The sequence below is a fragment of the Hippoglossus hippoglossus genome, chromosome 12, assembly GCF_009819705.1.
Source record: "Hippoglossus hippoglossus isolate fHipHip1 chromosome 12, fHipHip1.pri, whole genome shotgun sequence".
NCBI lineage: Eukaryota > Metazoa > Chordata > Actinopteri > Pleuronectiformes > Pleuronectidae > Hippoglossus > Hippoglossus hippoglossus.
In genome coordinates this window covers 1,194,042-1,210,346 of record NC_047162.1, presented here as the reverse complement: position 1 = coordinate 1,210,346, position 16,305 = coordinate 1,194,042, and the positions used below count along the sequence as shown (strand labels likewise).

The 16,305-nt window shown below is 40.1% G+C and overlaps 1 protein-coding gene across 1 annotated transcript; it reads left to right on the top strand.

Annotated features, from left to right (window-relative positions):
• Positions 1-571: 571 nt before the first annotated feature.
• fpgs (folylpolyglutamate synthase) lies at positions 572-15,221 on the top strand. Its single transcript, XM_034602794.1, has 15 exons — positions 572-758; positions 2,624-2,752; positions 2,886-2,939; positions 3,283-3,347; positions 5,155-5,269; positions 6,494-6,571; positions 7,034-7,095; positions 9,569-9,671; positions 10,474-10,551; positions 10,655-10,802; positions 12,045-12,128; positions 12,484-12,634; positions 12,991-13,066; positions 13,452-13,518; positions 14,206-15,221. Exons 1-15 carry the CDS (start codon positions 609-611, stop codon positions 14,580-14,582), a joined length of 1,737 nt encoding a protein of 578 aa, XP_034458685.1. The 5' UTR covers positions 572-608; the 3' UTR covers positions 14,583-15,221.
• The last annotated feature ends 1,084 nt before the right edge of the window (positions 15,222-16,305 follow it).

The window sequence follows — 16,305 nt, the reverse complement described above, 5'->3', positions numbered from 1 at the left end:
ATTCACTGATAAAATATAAATAAATTGACAAGGCTAAGGCTCGGACATTGTGGACTAGCAAGTGGGTTTGTGCTTGAGGGAAAACACAGAGATGGCAACTGTGACAACTGTGGAGTCCTGGAGTCTGTGTCCAACATATGTTGATGTAGTGTCCATTCTATGCCAAAGAAAGGAGGGAGCTATTTATAGAAATAGGCAAACTGTGCACTGAAACCTTTTCTGTAAAGACACTGCTTGGTGATGGGATGTACAATAAGGAGAGAGATAGGGAAGTCTTGCACTTCCTTAAAACTACAAATTTATATCACAAGATATAAACTGAGGGCATAAACTGCAGTGATGTGTCCCTACCGGTGGGGGGGAGCAATGCACTAAATACTGCCTAGTCTGCCGGAAAGAAGAAGAAGATGAAAAGTTCAATTTGAGGATTTGCTTTTATATTGCTTTTTATTTTGGCAGGAAGTTCAGATCCATACAACGTGGCTGACAGGAAGTGTAAAGTGAAGGATTTAGAGAAATCCTGTTTCCGACCATCGGGGGGCGGGACAGGCGTGACGTCATGACGCCAGTAAACGGAGCTGACGCTTCCTGTGACAGCTCGACGCCGCATGATGGTGTGGAAGTTGCGCGTGGTGCGCTGCGGCTCCATGTTTGCCGCGCGGCTCTTGAAGCAGGACTGGACTTTCCGGTTGGCGGGACCTTCTCTCAGACGTTACAGCACCAGGACGGCGCCTCACATACCGGGCATGGAGTACCAGGTAACCGATCACCGCCTCCTCGGCTCGGCTCTGCACCGGCTGCTAACGAGCTAGCGAGCCACCAGCGCTGGAGAAGTTTACACCAGCACCGAGAGTTCGAGTGTGTCGTGTTGAAGTGTAGCTGACCGAACTTCAACCTGCTGTAGAGCCGCTGGACGAGGAGAGACGGCAGAGTCCTGGAGTTTCTGTACTGTCTACAGTACTACCACACTCTTACTGTACTACTACCACTCTCTTACTGTACTTCTACCACTCTTTAGACTGTACTACTACCACTCTCTTACTGTACTACTACCACTCTTTAGACTGTACTACTACCACTCTCTTACTGTACTACTACCACTCTTTAGACTGTACTACTACCACTCTTTAGACTGTACTACTACCACTCTTTAGACTGTACTTCTACCACTCTCTTACTGTACTTCTACCACTCTTTAGACTGTACTACTACCACTCTCTTACTGTACTTCTACCACTCTCTTACTGTACTACTACCACTCTCTTACTGTACTTCTACCACTCTCTTACTGTACTACTACCACTCTCTTACTGTACTTCTACCACTCTCTTACTGTACTACTACCACTCTCTTACTGTACTTCTACCACTCTGTCACTGTACTTCTACCACACTGTCACTCTACTACTTATTCTGCCACACTGTCACTGTACTACTTCTACAACACTCTTATTGTACTACTACTTCTACCACACTCTTACTGTACAGTTTACTACTACACACAGGACGCTGAACTGTAATGCATATGATCTACTATCCATTGCAGTGTACTCTACAGTACTGTGATTTATAGGGTATGTTACTTAAAGATTTCAATTGATTGAATTGATTAGCTGTTGCAGCCCTAGTACTGTGTCATATGTCTTTGTCCTAGTTTGGAAGTTTCTGTTTGCAAACTCAATACGAAATGCTTTACTGTGATTTGGGGCTTGAAATTTCACACAGCATGCAAAATGAAAACAATTGTCTAATGAAATGAGGCATTTAGTTTGTCATAACAGCATTGTGCATTCATCATAATCGTTGTAGTATGTTCAAATATGAATCACTAGACAGTTGAACAATGTTTTCTGACTCGGTCAGAGAGAGTGGAGCAAGCTGTCACATTCACACAGAACTCCACGTCAGAAGAAATAAAGCGTAACCCCTGGTCTCGATCAGTAACGTTCTTAGGAGGAATGTGCACGGACACATTGTCTTCCTTGCATCCCTCCACGCTGCAGTGTTTCTTTAGTGTTGTTTATTGTGGTTAGCCTGTGGTAGCTAACAAGATGCTAGCTCAGCAACATGTCTGCTTGGTGTCACGTTCGGTGTGGAGGGGTGGTGGTGGTGGTGGTGGAGGTGGCGTGGGTGTTGGGTTCGGAGGCTGGACTGGTACCGGCTGGTTGGGGCTGAGAGAAGAGTGCGATCCCGAATGACATCATACGGAGAGGAAGTACGAAAAGAGACGTTTCGATAACATATTTCTTGGAATGGACTGAGTGAAAAAGTCTGCGAAGTGACTGTCTTCATACTTTGAGGGCACCTACTGACCCCCTTCAAGTAATTACGCATAGTAAAAGCCCAGAAAATGTATTTTACACAATATGGGCCCTTTAAAGATTTGTAGGGTGAATATTTAGGCTGAATACAGTTCTCAATAAGTAATAACCCCCTAGTGCTAAGATGTAGCTCATTGTTTTGTGTGTTTGGACAAGGGTAGGTTTTGGTACACACACTGAACATTTCTAGATCCCTTTTAATTTGAGTCTGTGCATAGAAAAAAAAAATCATTTCATGAATGACTTGTTTTGTTAGAGAACAGGCTGTGGTTTTTAAGATGTTGCTGCTTGTGTTTGCCACAGGATGCCATTTGCACTCTGAACACCCTACAGACCAATGCCAGCGCCCTGGAGCAGGTACGACGAGAGCGGAGCAACCCTCAGTTGCAGCTCCAGGCCATGAGAGGCTTCTTGGAGCGAGCCGGTCTCACGGTGAGTCCATTGTCACGTCGCACACAGGGGCATAGCTGTCACATCACAGTGACACCTTTTAGAGCTTCATGGAATGTTATTGTTGGCTTATGTGATTCCTTTTGTCTTATCTAGTGTGTGTTGTGTTTCAAAGGTGGAGAAGCTGGACCATCTTAATATTATTCATGTGACAGGAACCAAGGGCAAGGTGAGCTTACTAGACACACAAGCTGTTAATGTTTGGATTCAGTCAGTAATCTTTGGCCATGTGGGTCACACATTGATGGATGCAAATTCATAAGTGTTAGATTTATAGGCACAATAGAAAATGTGTCACTACAGGGCAGGCCCAGTGCTTTTTCTCCTTTTTAAATGTTACTGATCATATGATAGTAGATAGCTGTCCCTTTTCAACAAAAAGCTCAAAGCTGGCATTATGTGAGCTCTGACATGCAACCACATTCAAACATGCGTTGACTCATGAAAGAGGAGTCAAACTATTGAACGGCTGTACAAGGTTGGCCTTTTATGTGTCTGTGTTTGTCTTTCAGGGGTCAACATGTGCATTCACGGAGCAGATTTTGAGAAGTTATGGGTTCCGCACTGGATTTTACAGGTAAAATTAATATTGTGAGAATAATATTTACACTATTTGATAGAGAAGGACAGTTGCTGAAAGGAAATGAAAGTCTGTAATTAGATAATTGACAAGTTGTAAGCCCCTCCTCTGTCCCTCAAGACCTGTCACAGCTGAGGAAGAACTCAGAGAAACACGTTTTTTTTGGTTCAGGAACTAATGACTTGTAATTTAAGGTGTAGTCATTGGCTGCACTTCATTCTGCCGGACTGATTTCCTCTTTTTAGACGCTGAAAGTAATAACGGAGACTTCACAGAGCATTTTTTAAGCCACAATGCCTCAATGTGAAATACTGAAAGGGAGTAAAAGCCCAGTACTGGGAATTTGGTGCATACCCATTATCTCATGTTCTATCTTGCTTTCTAACATTTTGATTCTAAATCTAAGTAGTAGATTTGACTTAAGGATAGCTTATGAAGCTTATGAAGGATAGCCGTACTGATATCCTACTTACAGGATGATAGGTGGTAACAGATGAAGCCTTATGAATCATTGTGGCTTCTAAAAGGACAGTGAAAATCTGGTGGCTTGTAAAACTTATGGCAGCTCTTTAAGACTGGGGCTAAAGCACTATAACACTTCTTTGATTTGAATAGTTGTCTCATGTGTGCAATTAAAATCCAAGCAAATCTATCACAGGAAGATAAATTAAACAGGCTATCACCTCTTTATGTGCATACTTAAGGGGTAAAAGTAAAATCCTGTGTGATTAATGCACCATTTCCACACTTCTTTACTTTATATGAACCTATTTATTTAGACTGCGACTATTTTGAGATGCGTATCATCTGTTTTGATAACTGATTTAATGAGCCATTCGCAGTTTCACTGTACCGGCCGTGTGTACTTAGACTTGCATGGCTTAATCTTTGAGACAAGCATATGCTACTGGCAGGATCAACCAGGTAGCCCTCTCTGCGCTGAGACCACAGTGAACCCACTGTGATGTACCTTTAGGCCTTTGACTCTGGGCTTCATGGTTAATAAATATGTAACATGGGATGTTATTGTATAATGATATTCATTTAATGATTCATTAGTGTTATTACCTTTTTATCTGATATCCAGGTGTTCTCTATCTATGATTCTGTCCTTCTTGTACATATTGTTCTCCTCTCACTAATGTACCAGCACAAAAAGAATCTCTCATTTAAACTTAATGAAGCAGCATGTGTGAAGCATGTTGTGAGGCACTGGTAGTGGTTCAAGTCTCAGACTTTCTAGAAGTGAAAGAAGCTTTGGAGCTACTGTATCATCTGTCTCTCACAAACAGCAAAGTAAGTGCTCTACAGAAGGAAAGTGACCCATATTAACTTATTCAACACAACAATAGTAACTGAGATTGAATGGGCCTTAGGATTGTTTTTATGGCATTTTTATGCCTCTGTGCCGGCGACAGCAAGTTTTCAGAAGCATTATGTTTTCAGATTGTCAGTCTGTCCCATCCTTATGAACACGATATCTCAAGAACACCTTGAGGGGCACTTTCTGTACAAAAAAGTATCTATATCTTGACTTTAATTGATGCTGTTGTATATCCAAGACAGCACTGATTATCAATCCCATGTAGGTTAGGCCTGTTTCCCAACAACTGCTCTCCCCATTGACTTAACACTTTGGTTTGTTGCTGTTCTAATGCCTTGGGTTATTATTTGCTTGTTTGAAGTTGATGATAAAGTAAATGTTCAAATTACATGTTACATGGGTAAGAAGGTATTTATTTATACTATATAAACTGCAGCAGGGTCAGTAGTTTTTCAATTAAAGTTTCCCTCTTGATTGCAGTTCCCCACACTTGGTAGAAGTCCGGGAGAGGATTCGAATCAATGGACGGCCCATTGGAAAAGAGCTCTTCACTAAATACTTCTGGCAGATTTATGGACAATTGGATGAAACGAAGGTAAGTCATGTATCAAGGCAGAGTTGTGTAAAATGCAGACATTTAAATGTGTTGTTATTGAACTGAAACTGGACTGAGTGGAAAGGAACTAACCCTGGCTAATCATTCACTGCACTCACATCATTCAGTGCAATGGTCTTTAATCATCTCAAAGTAACCCTAGGCATCCCAAGCAGCTCATTGTGTATTATCAGCCTAACTCGAGCATTATCAGTGTCACAAGCTTTAATTGAGTTTAGTGCCAAATGAGAACCTTCATGTCAGGATGAGCCTGACCCTCATGTGATAGAGCACATAGGTCACAGAGGTATTCAGTGTGATGTTTGCCTGCTGTTTAAATATTTTGGATAGATTGATCGTCTAAAAAAAACCTTACTGTGCAACATATCGAAGCCATGCTACACAATCAAAATCAAAGAGACTTGCAATTTAATATATATATTTTTGGTATACATATAACTGTTTCAACCGTTGTGTTTTGTAAGGAACAGAAGTGCTGTGTTTGGATTTAACTCTTTGAACCCAATTGATAGTTTGGTTCGAAACATTGCACCACTTTTTCTGTGTTAAAAATAGTGTTAATCGTCCGAAAACTTATTTACATGACAAGACAATAGCGCCATGGCACCAATGTCATTAAATACAAAGTAATGATATCAACATGAAATATTGATAATTAAAAAAAGACTGATTTCGCTGCCAAAAAATGGACGAAAAAATTGCAAATACACAGGGTTTTTTCAAACAATGAGAATATCATGTCTTTTAATATCTCTTCCTGCATACTCTAATCATATTTCATCAGCGGAGCAGGGTCCTGACACTGTCGGTCCTGACTGGTTGAATTTTGACAAGGATGGTCTCAACCTTACTATGTTCCTTTAGATAATGTACAGTATCTTATCATTTGGTGCCATACAACCCTAAATTGGGACAAATGACCTTAAGGAAACATATAGACTCCACCAGTTTTTAACTAGGATCGTCTTATTGTTTACAATAAAAAATGTGGATCATTGAATTAATTAAAAAGATGCTGTCTTCAGAAATATTATACACATAGGGACTTTAATATACTGCATGCATAATGGTAATACACAAGTATTTATATGAAACGAAAGTGCTGATATCATGATTTGAAAGTAACAGCATTTCCTTGTGTATATTATTGCAAAGAAGCAAACAAGTGATGCAGTCATTTTTCCTTATGTTTGACCTCTTAAGGATGCCCACGGAGGAACGATGCCGGCGTACTTCCGTTTCCTCACCATCTTGGCTTTCCATGTGTTTCTTCAGGAGAAGGTATGCTGGCAGCTTGGGTGATGGGGTTGCAAGTAGAGATAGTGTTCTACTCAGTTTGTCCATTCGTACATGATTATACCTAACTTCTAGTTCTAGACTCGCCATTTTGAATGTTTGTATGTTCCAGCCATAGATTTTAATCTGATTAGTTACACACTGTTGTCTGGACTGTAGGCTTTTTCTTAATTTGTTTAACCTCTCTCGCCATTTTTTGCACTACTTTGTTCTACAAGTCAAGAAATAGAATAGATTGTCAATTATTGTAGAAGTTCAACAGTACAACAGAGAGCTTAGAAAGTGTCCTTGCAATCCTGCAGTGGTTAAGAAGTCTTGCTCTTTGTCAGTGAGTTGTAGTAACAAACTGTTGAACCAGTGTTGCTATCCTCTGACCCTCAAGTAGGATGAACGGTTTTATGACTTAAACTAACTTGTGTTAAAATTATAACATCACTGTTTGTTCAGGTGGAATTGGCTGTAATTGAAGTTGGAATTGGTGGAGCATATGACTGCACCAATATTATAAGGTAAGATTCTCTGTTTGAAGCCGAGAGTCTATATTAAGATGGCTTAATACGTAGCATATTAGAAAGTGAAGACAAGACAGTTGGCGGTACATGACTTATATGAATGTCCCTTTGATACAGAGACACTGAACAGCTTTAATATCTTTTTTCTGATAACACTTTGCACCCAATAAAGAGCTTCACTTTAATGTTTCACACCAACATTATCACAAAGATAGTTCGATCTGCAATACAAACTATATCAGAGAACTGGAAACATGTACAGGTAATTGAGGGTTGGAATGGAACCTGCATTATAGTTTACATGTGTTTTCTCAGAGCCAGATTCACAGCTTCACTCTCTCTGTTCTAATATATTTGATTTAATGTTTTAAAACTAGTTACAGTTTAAACTTAAAGGGCGCTCAGAGAGTACATACCTCCTCCCAGGCTTATGTTAAATGTTAGCCCGTACCCCACCCTTCCACATTTTCAAGAAAATCGGTTCAGTAGTTTTTGTGTTATCCTGTGAACAGACAAACAGCAATGAAAACATAAACTCCTTGGCAGAAGTAATGATAAGTAAAGTGTTAAAGGGTATATTACTATTTGTAGGGGACAATTTTGAAAGGCAGATTTGCATCTTATTCTAGTGAGCATTTGTGGCAGCAGGACAATGATTGTCTAAATTAAACTACACTGTGTGTTTGTACTAATGAAGGAATATCAACCACTACCACGTTGTGGCTCAATTATATGGTTTTCATAGTAGTAGTAGCAGGGCTCTCCCTCTGTCAGAGTGCCGAGTCAGAGTGGCTCTAGCCCGGGTAGGGGCACACGGAGCGAGGGCTCCTCTCCACCAGTATTTGATGACAATAAATTATTTTTCCAGCGTTCTAGGCTCCACCAGCGGGTCCCCACCAATAACAGCGCTCGTTATGCAGCGTAAGGGTAAACTCGACCAATCCAATACGAGTCTCGCATTGTGGAAGTATCGCTAGATGTAGGGAATCCACGAGAAACACCCTACTTTTGAAAATCAGTATGATAAGATTAGGTATGATGGTGCAGCGCCATTATTCCATTCTTTGGGGAGAGCCCTGAGTAGTAATACTACATAGTAATGCAAATTTTTACAGAAGAGTAGAATTCTATAGGACAGAGGAGTAAGATAAACAAAGTGTGGGTTCGCAGAATCCCTTTCAAACCACTTCAAGATAATATTGAAGAACATTTATTAGGAAAAATTAATTAGCGTGTACATATTTGTATTTTGTCTTTTTGATTGTAATTATTTTTTGCCTCAGTAGCAGAGTAGGAGAGAAGAGCGAGATGGGGAATTACATCCAAAAACACAAACCAGGGTTGCGTATTTGTGAGTGAAGCTCAACTGAGATGGAGATGATATGTGATGAGATAAACTTTATGTATCCCACGCTGGGAAAATTCCCTCAAACAGAGCCAAATCTCTACTGACAGCAGAAGTGGGTGCAGTCATGCATGTCATGTGCTCTTGTATTTGACAAGTAGTGCAGACACATGTTTTGTGCTTTCCACTCAGTAATTAATCTTTTTGTTTCATATATAAGTTATATATATCCCCAACACAAATATAAATCCAAGTTCTGAAACATTACCACTATCTGTAGCCTGCGTACTAATGTGTGACATTAAATAATTACTGAAGTTTTATTTATTTTACTATTTATAAATGACTGGTAAAAACTGGTAAAACTGGTCTGACAATAAAATGGCTTGTCTTTGTAGACCTGTAGTGGTTGAACTCATGACCTTTTCTGCACTGATGTAAGCTGCTTTCAGACATTCACTGAACTCTTCTCCAGAGAATGCAAATGTCCAAGTCCGAAGTTCTCAACCTTTTCCGAAGTTTCTCCTGCCAGCTCCCTAATATAAACTCTGGATTATGTCCATGAAAGAATGCAGGAGATTATCGAGAGGATTCACCGTGAACTAGTGGGCGCTTTGATGACTTTTCACGTCTGACATTGGCTTAATGTAGTGTGCTCCAGGGTGTGATGAGAATTTATCATGAATTTGGTTGCATTAAAACACAGCATAGATGACCACAGTGCAGCAGAGGACCCTGAATAGAAGGGTCACATGGACAAGTAGATTGTTGATGTTAACTAGGATTTGCTGTGGACAGAGATTCCCTACAAAATAACCTGGAAGCACTATTGTGGAAACATTGTTTTCACTCAAACAGGATTTAGACATTTAGATGGTTTAATGTAGACGTAGTGTTGGCACAATGGGACATTATTATTGGAGTGGTAATGGGTTCAAAAACACAATCAACCATACAGGGCTGCTATTCAGTTTGCTTGAGTTTGCCTGTTAAGTTATTCCTACATCTTTTCCTGTTTTGCACTGTTGCTGAGGAAGTTGATTTATCAGCAGTTGTATCATAAGGTTTAGGCTTTTATTACATCTTTATCAATGTCTTCTCCTCTCTATGGTTTTGTCCCAACAGGAGGCCGTGGGTGTGTGGCATCTCCTCTTTGGGTATCGACCACACTCAGATTCTTGGAGACACCATTGAAAAAATTGCCTGGCAAAAAGGAGGCATCTTCAAGGTGTGTTGTTCAAGCTGCTCATATCAGAAAGGCAATGCTGTGATTGGACTAAATATTGAAAGTATAATAATCTAGATCATCCTAAAATCATCCGACAAATATCTGAAAGCATGTTCAAGTGTCACAGTAGCGAATGCTCTTGGAGAGTAGTAAAACAGAGTTCGAACAAAATGCACAGTTTTACTTTGGTACTAACAGCTCCACAGCAGCAACACGGCTCCTTCACTGATTCTCCTTCTGAATGAGGTTTCAGGTTCTTAGCTATCAGCTCGATAAGCACAAAATCTGCATGTAGAACATTTTATCTGTCAGAATGTAGTTTTCTGGTTGGACAGAAAACTCCACCGAAGAGTGTTAACTTACCAGTTCACCCTCATGTTTCCAGCTGTAATGGTGATGTGATTGGACAGTGCATACAGTGTACAGTCTGAATGGTAAATAGTCTTTATTTATACAGCACTTTTCTAGTCTTGATGACTACTCACTGCACTTTACAGTATAGTTTTGCCATCCACCCATTCACACACATTCATACAGTGCATACATGCAGCACTTTCTCTATCACAACCTGACACAGCCATCAGGGGCAATATGGGCATCAGTGTCTTGCCCAAGGACACTTGGGCACACAAAATGGGGGATCAGACCAGGGACCTGCTGGTTAGTGGATGACTCCCTCTACTTCTTGAGTCACAGCTGCTCGTATATGGCCCAGAGGCCCGAGGTTCCCCACTTCTGTTGTGGAGTATCTTGTACTTTTCTATCATCACACAGACTACTCATCATGCTCATGTGATTTCAGCTGGGGGTTCCTGCCTTCACAGCCAAACAACCAGAAAATGCAATGGCTGTGCTCAAGGACAGGGCCACGGAGATCAGAGTAAGTGACGACACCTTCTAATACTTTCAGTCAGTCTGTTGAAATGCCCCCTCTAGCTGCTTAGTTGTGTGTATTACATTCTCACTTGTTGTTGTTGTCATAGTGTCCTCTGTGGGTGTGTCCAGAGCTGGAGGACTATCAGGCAGACTGTGGACCTTTGCATCTTGGCTTGGCAGGGTTGCATCAGCGCTCCAATGCCTCCCTGGCCCTCCAGTTGAGTCACACTTGGCTACAGAAAAGATGTCTACCAGGTGGGTTTAAGAAGTGAATCTGCCTCGTAGGACAGAGTTAAACCTGAAGTTATTTTGATAACCACAGATCCTGCTTGGTAGCACAGGACCAGACAACACATTCTTAGGTGGATGATGGTTAAATGTTGCACTTTCAGTTCTGCAGACACTGCTCTGGTTGTCTCTTCCATTGTAAATTTCTCATCTCATCTTATAAATAATGCTAACATCCAGATCTGTCAGGGGGATGGATTCTTTTGGCAAAGGAGAAGAGCTCACTGACACAGATTTAAACACATTTGTGAAGAACATTTATGGGAAAGAAGATGTTTTTATTTCAACTCACGTAAAATGGGAGCGATGATGTTAAATAAGGTTAAATACACAAAGAGATTAAATGCACGTCAGTTATCTGTTATGCACACTGAAAATAAAGTCAGTTTTATACCCCTTTTCCACCAGAGTGAATCGAGTGCTAGTGCTGGTTCAGAGCTGGTTCAACTTGCAAACCTTTTAAGAACCAGTTTGCTTTTCCTTGGGCTAGAGCAGACATCACATTACCATATACGTCCCTGTCTACATCTCTGATTTCCAAGCAACACTTATATGACACTGATATATCGTCTATCTGTGATGGGTGAGGCAATCTGTGGTTTTTTTGGGGTGATTGTTTGGGTGATTTGTATCTTGCTAATATAATGGTCTGCCTCCTCAAGAATTCATACAACTTTATAAATGAACGCACGAACTAGCATTTAATATATATTTATAAATTATATATATTCATTAATTCAGTCCATCCAGACTCCACCTGCTCACTTCTCTCTTCTTGTCTTTCTTTTACGCTGACATGTAGACACACCGACACAGACTCAGCTGACATCCTCTAACATTGGTTTGTTTGTAGCCAATGGTTTGAGACTAGGCACTGGCTCCGAACTGACCCTGGAACTGCCTTGGTGGAAAGGGGTAGTAATGAAATTGTACAATATTGTGAATAAGCCTTGAGGAGAATCCTCACATCAGATAAAAACACCAGGTAAAAAGGTTACAAAAGTACCTTTACAACCACAATAATAACCAGGTTCTAAATATCATGCAAACATTCTGTGCTGTCTTCATAGATTTCCCACCATTACGTACGTTTTAGCAGACACCTATGAAAACGTGTACGACTTTAACAGAAGGAAGAAGACAGTATTGTGTATTGTTATTGTATTCCAGGGTTTAAAGGGTTGTCCACGACATGTCCTCTCTCAACAGATAATAGCTTTCCTTCCACCATTGCTGAGAACAAAGGTGTACTTCAGGCCACTTCCTTTAAGCCCAGCCCCATCATGGTGAAAGGTGAGTCACAAAAACAAAATAATTTCCTGATTATCAGAGCACAGTTAAGATAAGATAATCATGAATTCGTCCCACATTGGGGAGATTTGTTACGACAAAGATAATTGAGATTTCTAACAGAGCTTATTCAACACATTGTTGTGTTCAGGTGTTAAACTGTAAACTGTAAACAAGCTAAATTCGTTTGATGTCAAATAAATATAGATATTTTTGTATTTTTATGTACGCTGGTGATAAAAGGTAACTGGACCCTTCTGCCTTTTTTAAATATATATATTCGGCAAATACACTTAACAAACCCAGTTTCCAGGCTAAATGTGTCATCGTCCCGTGTGATGGGTGTGTTTGGTCTCAGGACTGGCAGATACAGAGTGGCCAGGGAGGAATCAGACTCTGAGACATGGAGTAGTCACCTACTTCTTGGATGGAGCTCACACCATGCGCAGTATGCAGGCCTGTGTGCAATGGTTCAGAGATGTTGCAGCCCAGCATGAGAGGAGGGCAAGGTGAATGGCTCCCCCCTACGACATGACGCTGTATTACACCTGCATGCATCAGACAACCTATCACATCACACTGTAGAGAGGGAACTCAGTTATACCAACTCTGTCGAACACTTGCTACATTTCATTTTTGTCATGAATTTTGTGAGGCATATTTCAGCTTCAGAATACAAGTTAGACATGAAATATAAAATATCACCACAGCTTTAATGGGTCCCAGCACGATAAGCCAGTATGAACATGATCAGAAATGCCTGATCGCATACCTAGTCACTTTTAAATAGAATGATTTGGATGTGAGCTGCTGCTCTCTGCTTTTACTTTTTTTGACCAACAACTCTGACATGTTTGTGTTGTAGTGGACCTGTAGCCAGAGTTTTACTCTTCAATGCCACAGGAGAGAGAGACTCAGCAGCCATGCTTAAACTCCTGGTGGTGAGTACAGCTGTGTGTTTAGCACTTCACAAAATGACAATGTTGTCATAATAGCTGTTTTCAGTATGTTGTGGTTATGTTTTTGGATTTCTGTTTATTTCCTTTTTTGTCCTTTTTTCTTATTAATCATTGTTTATTTCCTGTGTTAAAATCTACTGGAGATGTTAAAGAAATATAATTTTTTTTTTTTTTTTTTAAATGAACAATCGGCCTAGTGTAAGACAAATACTTGTCAGTGATTGGCTCCTCCTGCTCCGATCATACTCCGGTTTAATAATGTGAGAGTGGATTTTCAGTAAAGTAATAAGTTGTGTGATAAGTGTATATGTTTGGAAAATTGTTAACTTCCTTTTTCGTGCTGTTCCTCCTTTGTGTTTCTTTTCAGCCATGTCATTTTGACTTTGCTGTATTCTGCCCAAACATCACTGAAGCCATCCCTTCTTGTAATGCAGGTGAGATCATTGAGGCTGTTGCGTGAAGCTGTATTTGGTTTACAACAAACTCTTCCTGAAGGATTAATGGACTATACCACTGTTTTTTTTTATTGTTAGCACAATACCTAGAAATTATAAAAGAATTATTCCAGACTATTAAGCACACTGTAGTTTTTAGAGTGACATCCTCATTACTTACATTGTTTTCAGAACGTATTCAGACTCTTTTTTAAATGTTATTGTGTTGTACATTTAAGTAGATAGAATATCTATTTTGCCAACAGTCTACACTCTATAATCCATAAGAATTTTTTGTGAAGCATGATTTATTAAATTAAAAACAGAAGTCTTTCATTTAAAGAAGTGTTCAGAGCAGGTCTACAGAGTTCCTTGGGCTTGATCAGGACTACCCATAGTGTGGTTACTCTTATAAGGTCAATCATTCTTGGTACAGTCTTGTTTCTGTCTTGGTTCCTTCCCCTAAAAAAGCACAATGGTTCCAAAGCTGGCAAGACTTCAGAAAACTTCATATGTTTACCTCACCCGACGGATATCTGCCAAGAAACAATAAATATGCATCTTTCCTAAAATGGTCCACACTGTCAGTCCTCTTATTGATACTGTATGTGATGATGTAAAATCTTAAATTGTTTGTGTTACTAAAAACGTTTAACCTACATAATCCTGTCATTTGTCTCCTTTCAGACCAGCAGAACTTTAACGTCTCGGTGGAGAACATGTTGACTCGCTGCCTGGACAATGAGAGGAGTTGGCGTCTTCACCATCGTAGTGCAGTTGATAAAAGATCGCAGCTGTTCATCGAGGAAGCCCTTCCCCTGGTCCCTTTGAAGAAAACTGACACCCTGGTCTTCCCCTGCATCCTCAGTGCCCTTCAGTGGATTACCCAGGGCAGGGATTCAATGCTGATAGACACAACCAAGAGGGTCTTAACTGTTAAACCCAGCATCATGGCCAAAGCTCCTCCACCCTGCGACGTAGCCGAGATCCACATCCTCATCACCGGAAGCCTCCACCTAGTGGGAGGAGCACTCAGACACCTTGACCCAGCTTCCTCCAAGTAATTGGGATCATGTAAGCTGAGTGAATGCAGACGGTTGAAATAATTAGTGCTTTACTTCTACAACCTTTGCGGAAGAAAGATCATATCTGTCTGTATAGATGAGCTGTTTGTGCCTCAGGTGTTTACGTGAATAGAAAAGCTGCACACAGTTGTCTTCTAAGAGTCAGTTAGTGTGGACAAGGCAGCTCCAGGCTTTAAAACAGCCCTAGCTTCACACTGAGCCTTACAAGTGACTGCACAAACGTGTGGTCTTTTTAGTCTTACATTAAGCCAAATTTGTTTACAGGAAGTGCAGAGGATACAGTCATCTAGCGTGTGTGCGTGCATGAGCGAGCGAGCGAGCGAGCTTCAGCAATCAGTAATGCCACCTGGATGAACCGCAGTGATATAATAGGTTTTCTATTGTAATCACATTTTTACCTACAACCTGAAAGTGCTACATGGATTTAAATGAATTTTTCCTGTTTACAAATCTACATTATGTGTAACACTTGACCGTTATTGTCTTTTTTTTATCCAATGAAAACAATTTTGCACGGTTTCAACCTTTGTCAGAATTTGACAATGTTCTTCAAACACATGACAGACTCATCTTGGTTGTAGATGTGTAAATATTCTTAAACTAGTGTAACTGCCAATCTAATGAAGTGTAATCTACTTTACACTGGAATTCTATTTAAGTGCTCTTTAATTTAAACGTGTATCATCTGACTGCAACACATGCACTTATGTATGAATAAAGGTGAGAGATACTGGAACAGTATAATGTATATTTATCATCTGGCACCTAATGTCATGGACTGAATCCGATCTGATAGAGGTGTTCAGCTGCACAGGAGGTTCGACCACATCCTGTCACCAGTTACACAAAAAAAACTGACATGTTCATCCTGCAAGACAAAATGTCCTTAAGAAGAATCTGTCTTTCTCAGTAGTGAAGATGAGATATCTGCTCATATCTAAAATATGATTGATTGATCTGGAAATTGCGTACACCATTGGTTTGGATATTACATGCTAAATAAATCCATCTCCCCATGTGCTGAATTTCTTTTTTCTTTCTTTCTTACTTCTGTTTCCATGCAGTAAATGTGGTTTTACTTTACAGTTGTTTTAGGTTCACATGCACCTCTCACATTGCATGAGCCCTGGAGTTGCACATGAGTAGCTGTGATGGGACTGTGCTGAGGCTTCCACTTTTTCAGTTGAACATATTTCTAACACTGATTAAAAAAAGTGAAGGTCAGAGATGTTTTCTTCATTTTGTCCATCCTGTGCCAACTTTCTCCTTCACATAAATGTTACCTGTACACTTGTCTTTCTAACTGATACCGCCAATTTGAATATTAGAAAATAAACCAGCAGCTATTTTGATAGTCAAATCATTTGACTACATTTTTTTCTAGAACAGTCACTCAGTAGAGTTCATACCTCCACCGGTCTCCATATCCAACCACATTTAAATTCTCTAGATTCAGGTTTTTCTTTGGATCTGCACCAAATCCCTCTCATAAATATCAATCTCCCAAACATGCCTGTTTTTTTGCATCAAGATCCATGAAATATTCTCTTAGAAATCAAGAAAATTGTTGGAAAAAAGTTCTATCTCACAATGTTAAAGAGAAATGAAGATTCCTTGATCCATTCCCTGATCCAGATCCACACCAAAATTATATGGGTTCTTTCCTGACCCATACAACATCCTGTTGTACGTTTAGACATAT

Coding starts and splice junctions, on each gene's coding strand:
- fpgs (XM_034602794.1), top strand. CDS start 609: ATGATGGTGTGGAAGTTGCGCGTGGTGCGCTGCGGCTCCATGTTTGCC. Junction 2,940..3,282: donor TGACAGGAACCAAGGGCAAG/GTGAGCTTACTA, acceptor TTTGTCTTTCAG/GGGTCAACATGTGCATTCAC. Junction 5,270..6,493: donor GACAATTGGATGAAACGAAG/GTAAGTCATGTA, acceptor TGACCTCTTAAG/GATGCCCACGGAGGAACGAT.